Source organism: Ascaphus truei, chromosome 3 (genome assembly GCF_040206685.1).
Source record: "Ascaphus truei isolate aAscTru1 chromosome 3, aAscTru1.hap1, whole genome shotgun sequence".
NCBI classification, from domain to species: domain Eukaryota; kingdom Metazoa; phylum Chordata; class Amphibia; order Anura; family Ascaphidae; genus Ascaphus; species Ascaphus truei.
The window spans coordinates 363,144,577-363,168,711 of NC_134485.1; the positions used below are offsets into that span (position 1 = coordinate 363,144,577).

Below are 24,135 nucleotides of genomic sequence, written 5' to 3' on the forward strand. Positions count from 1 at the left end.
TTGTTAAGCATGTTTCATTGCTCAAAGTGGCGTGCAGTTCACTTCCGCAGTTTCATGAATACATTTTGGGCAGATGGTATAAACAGGACAAGTTGCCTAATTCCTTCTACAAATGCTAGGGGGCCCACAATGTGCTTTGACACTTTGTGCTACTTTGCCATCGGTATTTTCAAAACAAGAGCAAATTAGAGAAACGATAAGAAACGACTGGTTTCCTTTAATGCAAAAGGGTATGATCATTTGAAAACCCCTGCAAGTTGCACCACCTTGCAAGCTGGATCTGGATGCATTTTGTTCGTGCCAAATTCTCATTGCTTGCCGTTTACAAGGATGCCAGGAGATGGCAGCACCAAACCATTTTATTTCCCAGCAAAAGCTCCCTCTACCAGGATTGATCAAATTGCAATTGTAGACAAAGAACTATTGCTTACCCAAGATACATATGCTATTACTCTCATTGCCACAAATAATATTCCAGTTCTTTTATAGCTCAACTACTTTTGTAAAATGTGCTAGAATCCTATTTTTTTTATCTAATCATTGGAAAATGAATGCATTTATATATATATAATATTATTTTACCAAAATATTAAATGAGTCTAAAAAGGCATCTGTAAAAACACTTGTGTATTATTGTTACATTTATCAAAAACTTTCTCTTAGTAACACATACCATGTTCAGAAACTATTAGTCAAACAAGTATCTTAACTGTAATATTATTTTCACATCAGATTCTTCAGCAAATGCTGTAAACAATATAACATGATGTTATAATCATTTAAAACTGTGAGACTTAGAGAGATGAGATATTTATGTATTATTTAAAATGTTTTTCATTTAAAAGAATAGTTTACTGTTCTTTGAAATATTAAGGAATGGACAGAAGAAATATTAATATAGCAACTGAATTTTACTTGGGAGAGGCACAAGAGTAGGGTTAGACAATAGGGAGTATGACCAAAAGATCACTTAGGATCTTCAGTGAGCCAAAGGATCTCAATCTGAAATCAACATATCTAGTACGTGTTAATACTATTACCAGTATTAGGCTTGTCATTTATTTAGAACGCACCATTAACAGTATATTCCATTAGTGCCGTGGAATGGAGGTGTGAAGGCAGTAATAATACAAGGATATCATTCACATACAGTGGTACCGTTTGTAAGTTTGCTCACTACTGTATGTCATCAGGCCTGTTTACAGCTTTCCGGGGCCCTGGACTGAATTCTTGGCCTGGGCCCCAGGTTGTTGGATGGAGGGTAGGGGGGAGGGGGGGGAAGAGGAGAACTCTGTATATTCGGGTAATAAAGCGATAAAACAAAACAAAAAAATACTTCGAAAATCTATTCTCACATCTCTGCATATAACACTAATAGCCGCACAAGAGGTTTTTAAGTTTTAATTGTCTTTTTTTTTTTATGAAGTGAATAACTACAGTACATACAGAATGCAAAAGTACATAGCTTATACCATACTGTGTAATCTCTTCAGTGTTGGAGGGACCCAAGTTACGAGGCAGGCCTCTCCAGCACTGAAGGGGTTACACAGAAGCTATGCTACCATGGAAGGGCAATTTGGAAAACGAGTCTTAATCCTCTAGCAAAATGTCGATCCACTGAGTTGCCCCATTTCTCTCTGCTCAGCTGGACCACGGGTTTACCATCAAGAGAACAGGGTCTTTGGACTACTACCAGCAACCAGGAATGTATTGGATAAGGTATGAGATGGTTCAGCGCCAACAGTCAGTGTTTCCATGGCAACGTGCTGGCAGTCTCCATTAACCAGTTCCTTCTGTGGATAAACATGCTTTTTTTTATTTTTTATTTGTTATCCAGTCCATATACTGCTTTGTGATTTTAACCCCAGTCTTTATTTAGATTATGCACCTGCGTCCTCCATCCCCTTTCTATGTCCATTATCCACGCTAACATTGCCAGTGTCTCTTCATCGCACATGCTTAATATTTCCTGTAGTTTAAAGGACAGTATATATCCCACTTCTATTTAACAGGCCAAAAACCTTGGCTTTGCTGCATATTGCCCCCAATTTACGGGCTCTCCACTCTCGAGCCCCTTTAGTACAAATGGAACCTCAGTAACATTTGAACAGACTTTTTCTTTTTGTCGAATTATATACTGTCGTTTTAAACCCTCTGAACACAACCCTTACCTTATACCTTACAACTAACAATGCATAACCCGATGCATTGAACATTAAAATCACTTCAGTACTTCTGTTATATAAAACTGCCACAGTTTATTATTTACTTTGTTCTGTACGTGTGAAATTGATGTACATATTTTTATACTGCATGTTTCTTATTCTTTGTTTTGGTTTTTTTTCACCTTTGACGAAAATGTACATAAATGCAAATTTTTATTACCAGAATAATTTTCCACGTTCCGAAATTTGCAGCTGTATTGACGAAATATTAGCACAGAATAAGCAGCTTTTCAGAATGGTAGCTGTGATAGTCAAACACAGAACTGTACAGTAATGTGCATTTAAAGATTGTGAAAATATACGTTTCATAGGCTTAGTAATGTGATGTTGGCATTCTCAGCATCATACAAAGCATTTCATGGTGGCCTACTGTATGTAGTTAGCGACTCAAAAGGCTTTTTAAGCGCATGTCGAACTCAATTTAAATTTCGCTTGTGTGCGCTTATTTACTAAACTCAAATTACTCCAACTGCATCTTGAAGGGTTGTTCTTCTTTGGTTTTGGCGCATAGAAATGTCCTGCGCTTGATGTCCTTTCGTAAATGGAATGTACTAAAACTAGATATTTCTGCGCGCCACAAAATTTATTAAACGTGCGAGAAAATACTCTACCATGTTCAACTCGGCACAGACCCTACATAAACTCTTTAATGGTGTTAGCGCAAAATGAAGTTGCTATCTATCAAACCAAAACATTTCTTTGACGCAGCATGGATGTTTTGTCATATAGGTTACCAGAATGTATTATTTTCACATGGCTATAATAAATAATATTGCACTAGCAATCGATTTTTATTAATATTAGTTATAAATACCAAATATGCATATTTTAATTTGCATCTAATTGGTATCAATCAGGTATTCAACATGAGGCATCAAAAATAATTTAAAAACAGCAAATTATGCGCCATATGTGTGAAGTTTTCATACATACCAAGCATGTTTTTTTTTTTTTTTTAAAGATTTACTTTGTTGAACTGAAATTTTGACGCATAAAAAATGTTAAATTAAATCTTAATAAATAAGACCCAAAAAAACACAAAAAGGCATACTGTATGTAATGCAACGTGCAGGGAGATCCACCATTTTGAAAAACAAGAACATTTGATTGTAATGGTGGTTTTATGCTGTGGAATGGCTTGTGCATTGTGATCAAAAGTGTACAGTTCCCTCTTTCTAAAACTGGTTTAGTGCTTTTACAATTTCTTGAAAAATTTGTAATCGAGAAATACAATTTTCTGAGGAAATAAAATCCCTAATGGAAAAAGGAAGGCTTTGTATTAAGGCAATTTGGGGGCAATAGAAGTGTAATGTGATGCATTGCACTGATTTTTTTGATCACCGTAACATCAAAAGGAAAAAAAAAACCAGTTCTTTACATCTGGTGCAGATTTTAAAACCTAGACATTTACTGTATGCCACCTTAAATTTGGTAGAATATTTGTATGCAGATTAAAGAGAGAAAAGGTGATTTACAAAGGAGCACAAAGTGACGTATCTCATTATAATCTGTGCATCATTAAATCCTTCCACAGTCTTCCGTAATTGATTTACCCCAAACCACAAGCTGACACATATGGGGGCAAAAAGGAGCAGAGTACTTGATCGATTTTGCCTCAAATTTGCCTTGATGCACAGCTCTCAATTGTCTTACCTGTAAACGGTGACTTTACATGCCAACGTTTACTTGGGGAAAAACTGGGCTCTTTATTTAACATGGACACACTTTCAACTCTTTTGGGGTTTCCCACTAAAATGACAGATATGCCCTATAATCATAGCATGTTTATAATACTACAGTAAATATGAGTCGTCTTTCCTGAAATAAGAAAATGTATGAAAACATTCAATCTTTTGACCCCACACTGCAATTGCTGAGCCCTGTTGATAACCTAGTACAGGAGCAGCCAACTCCAGTCCTCAAGGGCGACCATCACATCAGGTTTTTAAGATAACCCTGCTTCAGCACAGGTGGCTCAATCAGTGGCTCAGTCGTTGAACGAGCCACTGATTGAGCCACCTGTGCTGAAACAAGGATATCCTAAAAACCTGACCTGTTGGTCGCCCTTGAGCACTGAACTGGAATACCCCTGACCTAGTGTGCAGGAAGCATACATCAGGAAATTAGACTGATACTAGCTAGGCCAAAATAACCCAGCATGCACCATTTCTAAATTATGTCAATTTGTGCAGCAATGTTACATTAACCAAAATTATATTGTGAATTAAACTGTAAAGCTCATCTTTTTTTGCATGCAAACATCCATAAAACATAACATGATTGTTTGCATTCACTTTTTAATTAAATCTAGTTAATTCACAATGTAATTATATTCATTCGGAAAAACTATCCGTTGTGCAATGCTATAATGTTCAAAAGTGACTCGTCAATTTTCAATGTACATAAAAGTACTTGGGTTCTTTCATTTGGTTAGAGAAAGTTTCCCTTCTTCCCAGACCTACAGTATTTGTGATGAAATGATACTTCAGATTTAGCTGCAGACGTTATTATTACCGCCATTAACACAAAGTAACGCATTATGTCACGGATGTGTTATCTCGATAACCACTGTTTGCCATAGCGCTATTGTTAAAAACGCACCTTCCAGCATTATAAGGAGCAGTAAATTCTACTACATCTTGTACATTTACCATCATTTAGTATCTAAGCTCCAAAGGGGACTATTTGAGCTGTATTGTTCACATTTTTAGTTAAATAACCAACTTATGGTAGGAGAAAGTGGCAAATAGTTTACCAGACAAAGTTCAATAAAAAAAAATTAAGAGGCCAAGACTCTGTCTCAAACTCGATGGTTATTCGAATCAATTGTTCTCGTGTTACTCCAATGTTAACTAAGTCTGTTCTAATCTCCCAGACATAATAGACTGTTGTTAAGTTTTAACCTTCTGCGGAGTCACTTATAATATAGAAGAAGATGGAGAAACTCAGCAAGGACGTGGTAATTATAATAACCGTGTCTATCACTTCTAAACCCACAGTTTACAGAAATGTTAGGCACAATGATTTTGGCCCACTCACCGCTGCATGATATAGCTCACGGAGCTTAAACTAATAAATACAATTGGTAAGAAAATAATGGGTCCACATGTGCATTCCATTTTTCCCAATTACTTCCAGTTAGTAACAATGTAGCAGAAAAAACAAACCACGTATCCTACCAGCACAGGCCAGTGAGGCAAATTTGGGAACATGTATTATAATTGCACAAATATGAGAACACATAACACTGTAGAAAAGTATGTCCCCTTCTTAAAACCTATGTGCTTTAATTTTATATAGTTTAATGGATTCTATGGTCCAGAAAATGGTGCACTCACTGTACTTTAGGAAACTGCCACAAGTGCTCAACAATAGCGATACAGTGCAACAGCGATACAGCACTACAGCGATCCAGCACGACAGCGATCCAGCACAACAGCGATCCAGCACAACAGCGATCCAGCACAACAGCGATCCAGCACAACAACACAAACCGCTGACAATCCAAGGTGCAGCGATTTAAAGAGTGGCACGCCAGTAGTCTTTCATAATAAAATTAATGTATTGGCAGTGATTGGTCTGCTTATCTTGATAAAGGTTCGCAAGCGGACCGAAACATCGATCACTGCCAATATAGTTATTTTATTGTGGAAAACCACTGAAGTGCCACCTTTTTACATTTCTGCATAATGGATTCTATGATCAGCAACAACAACAAAAAAGCAGATGCCACAGAATCTACAACACATTCTGCCTTTGAAGTTTGCCGTTAGGAGCTTACACCGGATTTGGGGAAATAATCCTATTATTGTAAAGTTGCCGACCTATAAGTGTACCATGTATGTGTATATACATGGGGTGGCAGGTGTAAGCGGAACTGCACCTTTTACAGTCCATCTTGGTTTTAATAGAGAAAAGGTGTGAAGTGAAAGCTTACAGGAATACTGTAGCAAACGTGAAACCACAGAACAACAGAGGTCTGACATATTAGTGGTCTGTGTACAGGATAACGCATCTGGGAATAATGTACGGGAGCAAATGGGTGATAATCTCTTGATTCAAAAATAAACTGCTTGGTTTTCCTGCTGAGAGCCTTAATAATCAAATTTACAGCCAACACTGAAGTGAGTGTTGTTGTGAACATAAACAGAGCACTTTCTTCCAATCCAGCGGTCGGAGGAACGGCCTACTATGATTTTCCATTGATATTAGGCCATTAGCAATAAGATTTGTGTTTCAAAAAATACCATCCACAAACAAGTTTCAGGTCATGCTTGGAAGTTGTATTTACAGATGTAGCAAGGATAACTGTCTCTGGAACCAGAGCAAGCAGCGGTCACCAGACCATGCCAGCCCCAGCACCAGAGAATTAATGCTGCAGCGGGGAGGGTGGGGGGCGATCCGGTAACATAGACCCCCTGCAGAGCCGCGGATTTCTGCTTTATTTTTTTTAGCAACAGCTTCGGATACAGTAAGTTTTGCTACAACTGCAACTGCATATATTTAGCATTTGTGATAATGATAGAAAGGTGGATTATAAATAGAAGGGCCAGTAGAAGTATATTATAATATAATTGTATGTACAGTATATTTAAAATGACTTGTGAAATATTTTACAAGTACTTTTAGCACTTATTATAGTACCCTTAAAGGGAGTAACAGGGTAAAACATGGTTCTGTTAAGAGCTGTTAAAGCAACTGCAGCGATATAGCAGGAGCAGAGAGTCCACTCATTAGCAGGCCTGGTTTGGTCCATGGCCCCCAGTTAAAGAGCCCTGTACCTGGGACTTAGACTAAGTGGTTAAATAAAGAATGCAGTGATTTCAAAGTTGCTTTGATCAAGGCTAATTTGTAAAACAGTTCTTAGACCGTTGATAATGTAGGACATAATATACTGTAGGACATTTATATAAAATGGGCCTCTTGAGTGCTCCCATGGCAAATAAAGTATGTAGCCCTCTTCTTGAAACAAATTAGTTTTTTCATGTGGTTGAAATGAATTACAAAAGGGCAGATAGATTTAGCAAATACAAAAATTTTGTAAACAATTTAACAATGTTTTCGGGGTTTGGAAACAAATTTAAATAAACCTTAAAGCAAAATAGAACTTTTTTGAGTTATTTTTAACATTAAGTTTTTCAGTGGAGACCCTAAAAGCAGATTGCCTGCTCATCAAGAGCACCCTCTACCTTTTTCTTGGTCCTTCCCTGTAACAGGGCCAGCAGGGAAAAGGGTGGGATGGGAAGGGAAAAGGGTGGGATGGGAAGGGAAAAGGGTGGGATGGGAAGGGAAGCTCTTGCCTATGTAATGGTAGTTCCGATTTTGCTAATTACACAATGGTATCACACTGGGGGTGGGGAATAGCTAAAGGATGTCAAATCCCAGTACAAATTTCTGCTCACCATCTTTACATCGTTACAAATTAACATACAGTAGAAAATGTGTTTACAAATAGGCACCTTCACCCAGATTGAAAACCTTAAATATCAATGCCAGTGTTTGTTTTGTTCTGACTTAATGCCACAACTTCAGAGATACTATAGACTGCATGGTTAATCTTATAGTAGTATTTCTAGAGCTCTATTGACTTTAAGGTATTTTCAAGTACAATCTTTGCTATTTACTAAAGTTGTAGAACAAAATATCACTTACAGTTTATGCAACAACATGACAGCACGCCACAGGGTTGCCCACACCTGTAATATTGAATATTGTGTTTGTCTACATCTTATATTTTAGTTCACCTTTTTTTGAAAGCTGAACGGTTGAAGAAAACCTGCAAAAAAATTATTTTGTTGAGCCACCAAAAGAATACAAGGACTTATACTGCTGCATTTGTTCAGTAGTTTACAGTTTCATAAATAAAACATTAACGAATGTGCTTGCGCTTCAGAAAGCTACAAGTCTTAAGATTTTCATTAGCACTTTTTGGTGTTATTTTTCTTAGCAGCCAACACGATGGAAATCTGTGATTTCTGTTACAGGCTGAGATTGATGGGTTTATTTGCAAATGGTGCATTAGTGATATAAAATGCAGTCACAGCTGTCCTAACTGACAGTCACATTTTCATGAAAATTAAGTATTACTTTATTATAGGAGAATGTGGTCAAAGTAGTCATTAATACCTGCAACACTTATTGGGCATATTATTCAAAAAGAAGATCTGATATGTAAAATTAACATACCAATCAATTTTATGTCAACTGCAACTGCATGTTTAGAACACTATTTAGAACACTATTTGTCATCCTGTGAAACACTTCGTCTTAGAGAAATAGCACCTTTTAGAATACAATAATATACCTTTAGGGCTAACTGATATTATCAGAAAAATGCACGTTTTGATGACAATTCAGCTCCCTTTTTGAGGTCGAGTTATAGCGATAATGAATTGCCACCCAAAACGAGAGCTTGGAAATAGGAGATAAAAATGTGTTTGTCTCTTAAAATGTTTATTCTGGAGACATGTACAAGGCAATAAACCTGTGCAATCATTTTGATTAGAAACATTAAAATGAAATGTTCTCTGCATAAAAATGGACTGAGACTGGGATTACTACCACGGTACTTCAGCATTAATATATTGTTTCCATAAATCAGTGATACTAATCAGTTTACAATAATACATATGGAAATGTCCTTTTAAATGGGAATTGACGCTAACAAGGAAAAGCCTGGTTGTGGAGAGTGATGAGGTAATTTGTCTAAACTCGTTAGCTACAGTATCATTGTGCCACAATAGAAACTTTAAAGGATGATAACAGACATAACGTTGCCGTACTTCATGCCCAGGATCTTGATATCTGTAGTTTAAACAATGTACAAGCAGAACACCCACATAATCTCAACCATGAAACGTTATGGTGTATATGCTTAAAGAAGCAAATCATGCCACTGAAATTTTTTTTTTTAACACACGTTTGAAGCAGGGGATCTCCGGAGCGACACCGCATTAATTTCAGATATGGGGACCACTTGCTTCCGGAGATACTTACTTCCGTAAGGGGTGCCATTAGCTGCTGTGGTGTTTAAAGCACCCGCATTACGAGTGATTGGAATCCGAACCGGATGTCGGCCTGGCTTCCTATTGGCCAGCAGGGCGCGGAAGCTTTGAAACGCTGTAACATAAACCCAGCTAGCCGAGCGAAGCGGCTATTGACACCCCTACAGAGGTCTGTATCTTTGGAAACAGGAGGTCCCCGGGCTGAAATTAATGGGGTTCAGCTCCGGAGACCCCCTGCTTCCATCCAATGGGGGGGGGGAAATGGAGGGGAAAAATGGCTGGAATTGTCGCTTTAATTCCTAGAACTTTAATTTCTTGATTGACAAAAACAAAATGGTGTAAATTAGTAATGTCGTTTCCCTCCAATAACCCCTTCACTGCCAGAGGGGCAATTCACCTTCAGGCAGTGAAGGAATGAACAATGATATGCTAGGCAGCCTACTGGTGCATTGATCAAGCTGGAAGGCTGTCTGAGATTTTCATTTATGAGACTACTATGATTGTGTCTGGTTTGCACCTGCTCCTACCCTATACCTCCACAAACGTAAGATGACAACTCTAAAACAACAAAAACTAAGCTGTTCTGGAGTGTATTGATGGCTTTGTTCTTCCTTCATGTTGATTGTAAATTCAGGGTTTTGTGTATTTTAAGGAATACACTGTTTAAAGGAATTGAACATTAAAAAGTGACTCCTCCTTTGTGCTAATTTACATGTGAATTCCCAAAATCATCAGTTAAAACGTTGTATAATGAGGCCCGAGGAACCTACAGTATGTACAGATGCAGCTACCAGTATTAGAACACTTACCTGGGAAATTCTGGGAGATTCTGGGGACGTCTCACTGTAAATGCCTCAACTTGCCTCAACATTTCAGTGAGATTTTTAATGGCCCATCGGATTAACACAGCAGGGGGTCCCTGCAGCTCCATTCAAACTGAATAGGGCTGCAGGGACCCCTGCTGTGTTAATCCAATGGGACATTAAGAATCTCACTGAAATGTTGAGGCAAGTTGAGGCATTTCCTGTTAGACTGCCCCAGAATCTCCCAGGCACGAGTTCAAATAATGGTGGCTGCATCTGTAACGTGCTCCATTTTCCTTGATATAGTAGCCTTCTATATTATATGAAAGTCTATATTGAAAGAAACCAGCTCATCAATAAAATTCTATTCCCCCATTAGTACGTCCGTAAAAGTAAGTCATATTTTGAACAGTGAATTTCAGCGTAATTACAACTTAGACCTGGCGGTATCGGATCAGTATTTTATTATAAACTCATGGTAATAACTTGTATTTGTATGGCACCATTTAAATTCAAATCTGCAAACTGAGAATGATTATTTTGTTACTTTAGAAATAGTGTTATAATTTAGTAATACAATATTAGAAGATGTGTCGTGATAAGTGGCAGAAATAGATGCATCTTTGTATTATGTAACAGACGATGGACAAATTACTGAAGCTAAGATCCAGAGCAAGAGGTTAGGTAGAAAGAACACAAGGTATTGATCATGTTCCTAGGTTTGGAACATTGTCTTTACATATTTCCTTATGATTGCATTGATGGACAAAAGCATTAACAAAATGTGGCTATAATGCCTACCTCCTTCTATAAGTAAGTAGTGTTAATAATAATAATAGGGTGTCTCATGCATGTAACTAGAATATAAAAAGATAGTGTTTAAAGCTCTTGTGAGTTTAGTGAATATTAAGCACCAACAACTCTTTGGAATGGGCTAAACTTGGGTAGTAGTGTAGAATATGTATTGCATCTATCAAATATTAGGAACATTTATTCTAAATACTACTGTATGATACCGTTGCTTGGAGAATCAGAATTATTTATTTATATCTATTTATAAAATGTTTTACCAGGAAGTAATACATTGAGAGTTGCCTCTCGTTTTCAAGTATATCCTGGGCACAGAGTTATAATGGCAAATACATGGTTACAAATACATAGTTACAATGCGTGAGCAGGGTTATACATTATATAGAAGACATTGTATGTACAGTTAAAGATAATATATATTATAGGCATATATAACAGTTACAAACCAGATTCAAATATGAGACAGCTTTAGTTTTGAAAGAACTTAGACTGGTGGCAGCAGTGAGAGTCTCCGGTAGACTGTTCCAGCTGTGGGGTGCACGGTAAGAGAAGGAGGAGCGGTCGGATACTTTGTTGAACCATGGGACCATGAACAGACTTTTGGAGTTTATACTAAGTTGCTGGTCTTCTTTAAATGTACATATAGTTAAACCAGATAAATACAGGGTCCCTCAGCTCAGAAGTAGCCAACAAAATAATTTAAACCAGTAGTATTCAAACCACACTTCGGGGACCACTGGTCACATCATGTTTTAGGAATAACCTGGTCTTGCTCATGGCCCTGATGAGAGGTTTTTAGACCCACTGATTTAACCCACACTGGTCTTTAGATTGGGTGAGCAAACTTATGGGTTAGGTGCAGTTACAATCAGGTGTAATTACTGCAAGGGTTCATTAGTTGATAAACTTAATCTGGTTAAAGGGATTTAGTTTTACCCATCATTAATTAATATTGCAGCATACCTATATAACTTAAACTTGAAATGTTTAAACAGTTTTTAACCAGACTGAGAGAGATATTAATATCTGATAGAATATCTGCTGTATCTTATAATGACCATTTTGAATAAATCCAGCTGACCACACGGAGACCTACTAACATATACTATATACAGTAATATAACACTATATAATATGTGGTGAAGTAAACAGTTAAGTTGTAATTGTCAAGATCATCCATATCATCCATACCCTCCATTGTGTATGCTGCAAACATAACTTTTATGAATGATGTATATTAAACCATGTGGCTCATTGTCTATTACCTGCGTCCCCAAAATGTGCTTTAGTGCATTACTTGTGAAGAACATTGAATGTCTTTTCAGCAGGGAAAGATATTGCTTATGTACTTTATATTCCAGAAAAACATGCCCAATCTTTAAAGGTTGTTGGAGTCACACAGAAAAATGCTAAACATTTGCAGTTTTAAACACATTTTATCTGCAAATAGGATGGAAGATAACATGTCTGTAAGGTGCATTATTTAACTGTGCTCTTACAAACAATGTCTTTCCAAATTGACATGTGAAAAAAAAAGGAAAATATAGGTAGCATGATACCTTTCATTGGACCAACAATAATTTTGAGTGTTCAAGCCATTATTGAATGTCACATGGCTCTTCAGGTGTATAGAAAAACCCTGTGAGGTTTGAAAGCTTTGATATTGTTAACTGTTGTTGGTCCAATATAAGGTATCATACTACTGCACCTAATCGTTTTCCCTATCCTTTTTTTTAGATGCAAAATAAAACACTAATACGATTTAAATACATTTTTGTCCCAGATTGACATGAAAAAGACTTGTTTCCTTTGGTGTAGTGTGTGTGTGTGTGTGTGTGTGTGTGTGTGTGTGTGTGTGTGTGTGTGTATATATATATATATATATATATATATATATATATATACATATATAGTTTCCTGGTTTGCCAAAGTAGTACTGTATGTCGTCTTGTGCTATTCAAAAATTAATTTAGCACTTTTTCATTTTATGCCCCTGCCAGACCACCGCTCTTGATAAGGAGAGGCAGGTTTTCGGACGAAGACGCAACCAGGATGTGAAGAGTCGATATGTGGCTCAGCAAGCTGCACCTGAACTCAACTCGGAATCGGAGGATTATTCACCAAGTTCATCTGAGACTGTTCGCTCACCTAACTCGCCCTTTTAAGGAAACACTTTAAGTATAAGTCTTGGCTTAACCCTTCGAGACTCAGAAAGAAACCTTTTCTAGAAATCTTGCGTGGACATTAGTAAACCTTCTAATAATGTTTCTAGGTGTGAATCAGAGAACAAATAATGGTGGTCAAAGCATTGTATTGGAGACTCTTTTAGCACTAATGGGGTTACATGTTTCAGTTCTAAGAAGCGCTTGTCTGCAAAAAGGAACTGAACATGTCATTAGATGTGGAACTGTTGTTTACGGCCATAGAACGTATGGGCCATGTTTGCATTTAAGAAACACTTAACACTGTGGTCTTTAAAGGGAGACTTCAACATTTGTTGCAAAGAGGTAAATAATGAGAGTGCTGTAACTTGCATTAAGAGCTATATATTAATGTGAAGATACATGGTACATGTCAGAATTGTGACGTGCTGCCCAATACTCAACATAAAGTCATCTGTAGCAAGCCAAAAAGTCAGAGTATTGCCTAATTTGGAGGCATTCTGTAGAGGTTATTAGTTCAGTCGGTGTCCTCTGTGATTTCTCCACCAGTCAAAGGGCTCTTGAAACAACTTATTTTCTGCTTTTATTTCCAGAAATCACAAACTGAATAATCATTTTTCAGAAAAGCCATTTTATACTCCGAAGCCAGCTAAAATTACAAGCAGAGATCTGCCACATTTAGACAAATGAAAGTATAATGAAAATCATAGAAAAGCGACCAAAATATTGGCCTATCACTGCAAAGTGGAAATTGAATAGACCACAATAAACAGGTAGAAGAACGTGGCCTGTACATTTTGACCTCCATGGAGTGCCTCCAAAATGCACACAATAGTTGCACTTACTAGATATTTTTGCTAATTTTAAAATAGAGACAAATTGCAGAATATATTGTGCAATGAATTGCTATCTCAGTTTTGTGAGCCCATCCAACACAGCAACATTTTCATTTATTTGATCAAATTCTCCCTTTAAATTACTGCTAGTGTATTTACAATATCTTTGTGCTGAAGTTTTATCGACTAATTACAATGACATTTGTTCTCTGTTTGGACGATGAATTGCTGCTAACATGATCCTCGAAGGGTTAAGACTATTTTTGTTTTTTTTTGTTTTTTTAAAGATAGGCAATGAATGTTTTTCATCTGTCAAGCTTGGGTATGCAGTATTCATGTTAGTATATGTTAACCCTCTGAGTGTTGGTATGTAATCATTCCCAGTCATCTATAGTTTTAGCGCCAAAGTATTTTGTTATGGGAATATTTTATTTTTTTAGCTATCCTAGACTTTAGAGAATTTTTCTTCATAATATATTTTCAGGTCATCTCGACCCCACATTCTCTACATCGGGGGTCTCAAACTCGGTCCTCAAGGGCCACCAGCAGGTTAGGTTTATGGATATGCCTGCTTCAGCACAGGTGGCTCAATCAGTGGCTCGGTCTTTGACTGAGCCACTGATTGAGCCACCTGTGCTGAAGCAGGGATATCCATAAAAGCTGGCCTGTTAGTGACCAATGAGGACTGAGTTTGAGACCCCTGCTCTACATACTGGACAAATGAATATGGAAACGTTTGTGGGTTAACACTAGAGGTGAGTGTTTCAAATGTTTTGGGAACTATGGAAGATGTGGCAATCTTTTTCTCCGGCAAATAATAATTTGGATCTTCTCGTTGAAACGACAAAGTGACTTCAGAAAATGCATCAAATCAATACAATTCTGTTTTCCCCAGATGTCTGTAAACATGAGGTATATGACTGGGGCCGGTTACTTAAAATATTTATTTTCAAATTATTGGACACTGCTCACATCATATTCCATTTTTACAATAGGGCTTTGATTTGCTTTAAGGTTTATGTACTTTTCATAGTTGTTACCAAGTGAATGGATTATCAGAGTGGAATCTTCGGATCAGAGTTCCATTGCCTGTTACTTAATGTACTTCATTGGTTGACCCACTAATCTTTCAGCCAATCAGCCTCAACATGACAAAAATACACAGTAAAATACTTATATATTCTCTTGAAAAATAATCCTAATAGAGGTATATTAGTATTTTATCTGGTAGTGTTAGGACTTGCGAGCAGGTGTCTGCCTTGTCGTGGCTCGCAAGCTTACAACTCTTTGGCCAAAGGGTGAAACTAAATGACCCTTTTTCAAGAGAAAATATAAGTATTTTACTGTGTATTTTTGTCATATTGGATGTAGCATTGGGCTTCTCTGTCGTTTGTTGTATACATATGCCACGCTCAATAGCTCTCCTTTTTGACACTTATATACATATATATTTTGTGGAGGCTCAGGGGTTCCCAAAAAGAGCTTGCTGGGGTTTTGTGTGTTTTGTCAGCCAATCTGCCTTGCCAAGGATTGGGAACTGACAATACACCCGCTATACACATACATTTTGGTAACAAATACGATTTCTTGTTTCACAAGAATTAAATCACCACTGAGCAAATAAACAGGTGCAAACAGCATAGTGGTTAACATTTTCACATATATTTAATCAGATTCCCACATTTATCTTATGAAGACTGGAAATGTGACAATTAAAAACGAATTTATTACAGCATATTAAAACATTATCAGCCTCACATTTGACACATGGTATTGTTTTTCGGGGGGGGGGATACATTTCACCCTTCAGTGGGTCAAACAGATTTAAAACAAATATGTATGTATGCATGTATGTATGTATATATATATATATATATGTATATGTATATATATGTATATGTATATATATATATATATATATATATATATATATATATATATATATATATTCACTGCGCTTCTCTGTGTAAGGAGCATGCTGCTGGTGAAAAGATTGGCCATACATACAGTATGTGAAAAAACAGAGTGAATAAATATGTGAAAAAACAGAGTAACAATAAATGTGGAAATACATATATATATATAGTGAAACCTAAGTCTGTAAGACAAAGGAGACTTTTGGTTACATCCTTTGATCAAATAATGGCAAGCCTGCTAACCAACGTCAAGGCAAGTCTCAGTAGCAGGTCCCTATGCTAAATGCTTAGAAATATTCTGTGAAATATACCCTGAAGGGGTTAAAATACTGAGCATAAGCTTATGTAACTTAGTGCAGTTAAAAACTGTTATATACCAGTGAAGCTACTTACATGTATGCAAGTAAAGTGAAAAGTGAATTTACAGGGACCTTACTGGGAGATTATATACTGTACCTTGAAAAAGATCAAAATATTTGCCATTTTTATTTCTTGTATCTTCATCAAATATTAGGAATTTGTTAATCAGGTTTCCAAGATTTTACATTGATCATTATTCAGAATGGATTTTGCAATGTCAGATATTATGGTAATTAGGTAAAGGAAGAAAGTGATGGGCCCAGGCACATTGGGCCACATTTAGTAAGCAGTGCTAAGCCATAGGTGACTTTACAGCCCATTGAAAAGAAGGCTTCTGTTAATTTCTATCACACCCATGCCAATTACATTCTAATTACATAATTACATAATTACAATTACATAATTTCTAATTACACCCAGCCAAATGTAGCTGGATCCTATCAGATCCATGCATGGTTCATCCTGTACCCCCAATCATAAGCTGCATATGTATATGGTAGCCCAACCCATATTTTCTGATGGATTTAAAGATTGCCTAATTGAGAGTCACATATAAACTATGATGCTATTTTATTGGTGTTTTGCAGATTAGTTTTCACCATTCTTTTTTTTTTTGTTGGGAATTGGTGGTAAAATGCTAATTTATGTTCATGTAAACGACATTAAATTAATCTCAAATGTCAGTAGGATAGTTCTTCTGCAATAAAATAAGAAATAGAATGACATACACCTGCTATATTTTGGCATTGCCTTTATTATGTGGTCTGAATAATATGTGCACGAGTTATATTTAAAAAAAAAAAAAAAACCTTTACAGCATATTATCTTTTTGGAAAGTGTGTTCATATTATCACGTAGTGCCATATTTTTAGGACAATGGAATCTCAAAGCACTCCGAGGGTTAACAGATAAGCACAAGGCATGCCGATATTATTGGTGTTTCAAAACTGCTTTGCTTTGTAGCCAGTGTTTGCAAAGTTTTTTTCAGAAAAAGAAAATCTTGGAATATTTCAAGTGTTGTTGTTCAGGGGGTTTCTATAACCAAATAAATCTTACTTTAGTTTTTTTTATCAGGGGATCTATATGTACCATTATTGCAGTGTAAGTTCATAGTAAGACATTTTCTGAATTTCACAAGTGATTCCACAATTTCCTTCAAGTACTTAAGGCTTACAGTGGTGGCATAGGTGACTGATACTGTCGTTCTTTTGCTAAATTAAAACAGATCACGTTTCTCAAGAGAGCATTAAGGTTTAGCTTTTCAGTAGTGCACTAGTTGAGGGAAAGCGTATTATTTGCATTGTGTAAGCCATTTTAAAGCTAAGACAGTTTCGTATTGATGAACACGAATCTTGAAATTGTAGCAAAGATAGATAACTTGTTAATATCAACCAATACATTTCTTGCTTCAGACTGTTAGAGGGGAGAGTGAGACTTTCGTCATAGGAAATGTCATTTCTTTACAGTAGCCCTCATCTCAATTTAAATGTGGTGCATACTACATTGAGCAAAGCCAAACCTGTGAATAAACTATTTACTGAAATTTTTTTTACTTTGTCTCTTGCATTTCTGTTTCCTTTTGTTTGAAACATTTTTGACTGCACTGTGTCACATGCTCATTTAACGTCTCTTGTGCTACCTCTGTTAGTCAAATGAGCAAGTACCCAATGAAACAAATACATAAATTGGGATCCGAAAATCATAAGAGCACTAGACACAGAATTCATCTCTGAGAGAATGGAATCCCTGCCACACATGGTAAACTTTGGGGCCTATGCTGTAAACGGTGCTAATGGCCTTTCGGATGGCTTTGAACTCGCCATGGTTTTGCCGAGTTGCTCTCACGCCATGCAGGAAGGCCCGAATATCTGTGAGAGCAGCCTGAGCAAACATGGCGAGCTGCCGACGGCGAGATGACCTGCCCTGTCGATAAGGGCTCCCCCGCCGATAAGGGCTCCCCCGCCGAGATTCACCTGCTGCAGCAGCGAGATCCGCCTCTGTCAGCGAGAATGTTGGCGTATAAAAAATATGTTTAGATTGAAATTGGATTAATAGTGTAGATGAACAGGGGGTCTCCGGAGTTGAATCGCGTTGGTTTCAGGTCCGGGGACCCCCTACTTCCTGAGATACAGGCCCCGTTATGGGGTGCCGGTATCTCCTATGCAAGGAAATGTCCCGATCACGTGACACGGGAATCCAATGCTAGGAGACACAGGCACCCCATAACGGGGCCTATATCTCGGGAAGTAGGGGGTCCCCGGACTTGAAACCAACACGGGTCAACACTGGAAACCCCCTGCTCATCTACACTATTAATAAAATTTAAATCTAAAACGATTTATTAAACACCAATACACCCCCCCCATGCCCCCCATGCCCCCCATAATGTAAAACCATGATGTATTTTTTAACATACAGGATTCATACCCCATGCCTACGGTAGTCCCCGGTGGGCCCGACAGGTGTCCGCAGGCCCCACAGTGTACCAGAGGGGGAGCCCACTGGGTCTGGGGATCTCCAGGTGGTCCCCACTAGGTGCCGTGGGCCTCTAGGTGGTCCCTGTGGGTCACCGTGGGCCCCAAATGGGGTCCACCGGGTGGGCCCGCGGGTGTCTGGTGGTCTCCAGGTCAGCCCCACAGGTGTCTGAGGGCCCTCGGGTGGTTCCCATGGGGGTATCAGGCCCTCGGGTAGTCTCTGTGGGTCTGCAGGGCACCTACAGCTGTGGGGCCCCTGGTTCTTCCCCACAGGTGTCCCCCGTGGGTCCCCAGGTGGTACCCGTGGGCATCCGGGGGTCCTCAGGTGTCTCCAGAGGTCCCCGCAGACCTAAGGTACCAACCCTGTATGTTAAAACATGGGCCTACATTTCAATCAATTACCACCCCCCACCACCACCCCCCCCCCCCCCCGCCCAAACACATACAGTACAGTAATGGGCAAAATAACTTTTATCCAGATATGGATAATAGATTATTTGCCCATTATTAAACACAACATTAGCCAGCATAAATAAAGTAAACAAATACCGTTCTACTTACCACAGAAATATGCTGTCCGTCCTCCACCTGATACAGCAGGTTTTGTCCTCCATTGGCAGACAGCATACATACATAATACATACATTCTAATGGCCCCTAATCCCTTAATCACCTAGCGGTTAATAACCACTATAGTCATTAAGGGGTTAACCCATCCTGCCCTGCTACCCACTCTCTCTCTCTTACTCCCCTCCCCACTCACACTCCTCCCCTACTTTTTCACTCCCTGTTTTCTCACTCCCCATCTCTCCCCTCTCTCTCATGCTCGCCTTTCTCTTATTCTGCCCTCACTGTCTCACTTTTACTTTCTCTCTGACTCCACCACTCTCACTACCCCTATCTCCCCTGGCTCTCTTGCACTTTCCCCCACAGACAGTCAGCCCTCCCCACTGTCTCTCACTCCTTCCCCACTCTCTCTCTCTCTCAACTCCTCTACTCTTTCATTCTCTCACTTCCCTCCATCTCTCTCCACTCTCACTCTTATATTTCCCCCACCTCTCTCCACCATAAGTCCTGACCAGGTGAATGCCAATTAACCAACAGCTATAAACTGAATGGAAACTCAGTGTGGTGGATTTAAGTCTGACATAGAACATTAATTGGCTAGGAGTGAACATAGTGGGAGGGTGGGAATATTTTATTTAATCAAATTTCACACCTCAGGTTTCCAACATCAGAAAACCACAAAGAAGGGTGGCTGAGTTGGGGCTACACCTGTACCCACCAGTACTACACTACACCTCAATAGAAGGAGACTGAGAGGCATAGCAATCTACATACATGTCAGCAGAGAGATTTGATACAATTATTGAAAAAAAATCAAAACATTTTTTTTACCATAAATGGGAACTATATATTGAAAGGCTACCCAAGCAGATGAAGGATGACATCTTAACTCTCTTCAAGCACATGAAGTGTTTCTTAGAAGCACAACTAAAAGAGTTGGAATGAATACTGCTTCAATTAAACTAGACTGATTGCATTAAACTCATAATGCTTTGGATACATTGTCTCTTATTGTATTATAGATTTATGTAGCTACAGTATTGTATTAAAACAGTAATAAAACATATGGCCCATATGTGACCCATATTTATTAAGCTGTGCTATCCAATACAACACCTGACAGCCCTGGAGACACCTTATATCCCATGCATGTGGTCTTCTAACTTGTGATGCATTTGGCCATGGATGAGCGAGACACCGCTATCCTTACCCTTTTCCTGTTAGACAATACTGCCTGATCATACTGTATTCTTGCTGGATTCTGAATGAAAACTACCAGCAACTATTTGTTCCTCGCCAGCCTCTACATCTGCATGTATGGTGTCTTTGTAGGGGTATAGACTTGCTGTATGTGTACCTTTGTAATATGTTGCTTAGCTTATTCTTGCACATACAGTATGTTCATTTAGTTCTTTAAGAAACAAAGAGTTTTTGTTTACTTAATATACCTATTCTCATAATTCAGTCTCTGTTTCTAATATTTTGAAAAAGCTTATTATTATGTACGGAGACCTCTTGTATCCCCAAAACCTGAGAAACTAACTACTTTATCAATACTTGAAGATTTCTATCAGTTATGTTTCATACAGAGTTAAACAAAACTCTTCTGTAGTCTCCTGCACGTTCTGGAAGATGCCCTGCAGAAATCCTCTGCTTTTGTTTAGCTTGTGCTTGATGTGATTCTACTGTTTGAATTTTTCTGTGTTTCAGTTTCCCTGTCCTCGTGCCCTAATACTGGCAAGAATTTCAGTAAGATTCAGCAGTAGTTCTCCATACTTCAATTAATAAGAATGGTTTTCTCTTTAAAACTTCATATTCTCTATAATTATTATTCTTTGTTTCTATGTTTCTCACTTAGCATAGTAAGGCACATGTACTCACTATTAAGTATTAGCAAATAGTCTTCTAATGATGTGTTTCTTTGAAGAGATTCCTGCATACAATTAGCTTTGTAAATGTTTCACTAACTAACGGAAAATATTGTGCATTTCTGTTTAGCACAGCATAGTATTGCCTTCATTTAAAACCACTAAGCACATAGGGCCTGATTCAAAACTGATGTGGTCAATCGGATTATGATCGTCTTAAAACCACCATTTACGTCAATGACAGTTTTGAACCAATCTCAATGTGATTGACCACTTCAAACAATATTTAATCAGGCCCTAGTGTTTCTGCTTAGGAAGTAGAAACACAATCATTTGAATAAGTTGAAATAATTTAGTTTTTTTACATTAAAAAAAAAATATTACTCCTATGAAGGACCCAAAAGACCGAGGTGATAAGCCATTTGTATGACCAATTATGCAGCTCTGAAACTTTGATGGGAAACTTGGTTTCCTCTAAACTTATTTGAAGTCCATATGAATATGTTCCAGCAATATGTGATGGATAAAAAAAAATCTCATACTGTAGGGTAATTTATCATTTCCCGTTTCATCTGGTCTTTGTTCATATAATTTTTTTTTACTGCAAACTGTCAAAGGTTACAGACATATCTTTTATGACTTATTTTAATTAATTAGGAAATTAATAAATGTTAGCCTTTTTATATTCCGTTTCAAAGAAAATTGCTAAAGGATTACTTGAGTGTGAAATTAAATGACACTTTTTTCTTGCAGGCTTAAGAGACGTCTAAGGATCTCATTGGATTGAAACACGTTACAGGATGGCTGTGGCTTTGTCTAAGACAAAATTCTCTTTTGAAAATCTCAAGCCTCACAATTAGTGCTTGATTAAAAGGACAGTTAGGTTAGATTCAATTTTCTAAAGACTAATTAAATAACTTCTAAACAATCTTTATAACCACACAGAACTGGGAAAGTCATATTGTCTTTTGTTAACTCAACAATGACAAATTTGTAGATAACTGACACACTCGAATAAATTAAAGGTGACAATTTAGCAAGGCACAGAGCACATAATACCACAGCAGAGTTTCAAACGCCAACTGCCAGACAAACCGTTCTCTTTTCTACTCTAAGTAAAATAATAATGTATCTTTAATATAACTTATATGTACTAGAGGGATTTCTAGTAATGCTCTGTTAAAGAAATTAACAAATACATAATGTAAAGGTGCACTATGGATTTAGCCTGAATTACACTACCCGTGGCCAGAGTAAAAGGACCTTGCCAGACCCTGACCATGGGCAATTCTGCTGGCTTCAGAGGGTAAAGCAGCCACCATTACTCACTGCTGCTGTTTCTCTAGGCACCAGTATTACCTTTATTGAATAATTCCTTTTGAAAGATACAATCTTTCAGGACCAAGCCATATTCCTTTGAGGCATGAGACTGAGGCATGAAAAACAGTAACTAGTGTGACGTTCTTGCCATTTACTAGTTTCTCCGAGTGATGAGATCCTGCCCGTTCATATCTTCCTGCAAAGCCCAAAGGGTAATGGTTTGCTGCAATGTTGTCTCCGACATAACTATCGGAGTTGATTAAGAGGTATTTTCCCATGTCAATGTACTTAACATGGCTTTGACCAGCAAAGGGTGCTGGAGCCTGTCATGTATGGCACCCCGGCGAGCACTCGACCTGTATACGGGACAAGGGTTAATACTCATGCCCACGCTCCCACTTTTCACCTCCGCAAAGGTCCGTCAAATGGACAATATCTTCTCTACAGGATGCAGGATCAATACACAACCTGCAAGTTGCCCCACTCTTCATCTCTGCAAAAGTTAGTCATATGAGTTATATCTCTCCTCAATCTGTCCCAATATACCACCGCCACGAACAGCACACAAGTGATCACGTGACTTAGATATGCAACCAGGGTTAATACATACGTCTACTCTAGCCACCCCACCTTCCTCCTCTGCAAGGAACCAGTGAGTTTATATTAACCCCTCCTCAATTGCAAATCATATCTATCCACTTCCAGCACCTGAGGGTATGCAAATATGCAGAGATGTCAGATTAATATTTGCCAGGGCCCCAGATTCTTGTTTATTATAGAAAAAAGTATGTACTTTAACACACCAAAATCAGTTGTAGCAAAATGTGTCTCAATTCATAAAATACTCTCTCCAGAGCGTGTACCAGTTCATTCAGAGCCCAAAGCATTACTTATTAAATGTTTTAATATAATGTATATAAAAATACAGTGCTTAGATTACAGAAAAGGTATTAGAAAAAACATACAGTTACAATAAAATGCAGAACAGCTTTTTAAAATTAAAGGGTAAAACAAACAGAAAATCCTATACTTTACCAAATGCAATGGATTTTCCCCAGAGAGGCCACTGGATCATGAATATGAGAAATCAAGAATTTAGTCCTAAATTCGCCTCTGTTGAAATCTGATTATTTTAATATCTGCTCAGACTTAAATACAATTCTTTCCCATTGAACACAACCTAAAACAAGCCCCCATCGTAAATGAGTTGTGAGATTGACAGTTTTACGAAAACACCTCCCACCACGATGTCTAAATTTACTCTTAACCCCCAATCTAGGTGACAAATCAATATCTGTTCCTTATAATCTTTTAAACATACAGTGTGTGATGTGAGAATGTGCCCCTCAGTGTGTGATGTGAGAATGTGCCCCTCAGTGACATGGTTACAGGTTTGTTACTTTTATTATGCAGAGGAGATGACATCACATTATATTCTCATTTTGAATAAAGTCCCGCTCATGTTGGATACTTTCTTAGCCACGCCTCTTGACATCCATACACCTCATGCAGCGTAATGCTTTTGAAGCTTAGCTGGAAAATAACCCATGTATACAGACAGTTGTCACAGGGGCCCATAGTTTACACCCAAGTCTCCAGACACTGACCTTATCTCAACTATCAACCATATACAAACTATCTGGCCCTTTTAAGTGAGCCCTACAGGGTAACCCACCCGTTAAGCCCTGTTTGAAGCACAGCACCCACTCGTGTCCAGCCTAGGCTTGTCATAAACCCAATATATATTGTATTTTTAAACTCAGACTGTAGCTCATTAACCCCTAAAGGGT

The 24,135-nt window shown here is 38.0% G+C and overlaps 1 protein-coding gene across 3 annotated transcripts in view; it reads left to right on the plus strand.

Moving 5' to 3' along the window:
* DCLK1 (doublecortin like kinase 1) overlaps positions 1 to 15,651 on the plus strand; it is a 371,284-nt gene extending 355,633 nt beyond the window's left edge. Inside the window, exons 17-18 of one of the 3 annotated variants that reach the window (XM_075592105.1) lie at positions 1,646 to 1,719; positions 12,843 to 15,650. In XM_075592105.1, coding sequence (XP_075448220.1) covers positions 1,646 to 1,719; positions 12,843 to 12,900 — 132 coding nt within the window. In that variant the 3' untranslated portion in view covers positions 12,901 to 15,650. Of the gene's footprint in view, positions 1 to 1,645; positions 1,720 to 12,842 lie in introns of all 3 variants that reach the window. The other 2 variants (XM_075592104.1, XM_075592107.1) reach the window with 2 other exon arrangements.
* Positions 15,652 to 24,135: the final 8,484 nt, after the last annotated feature.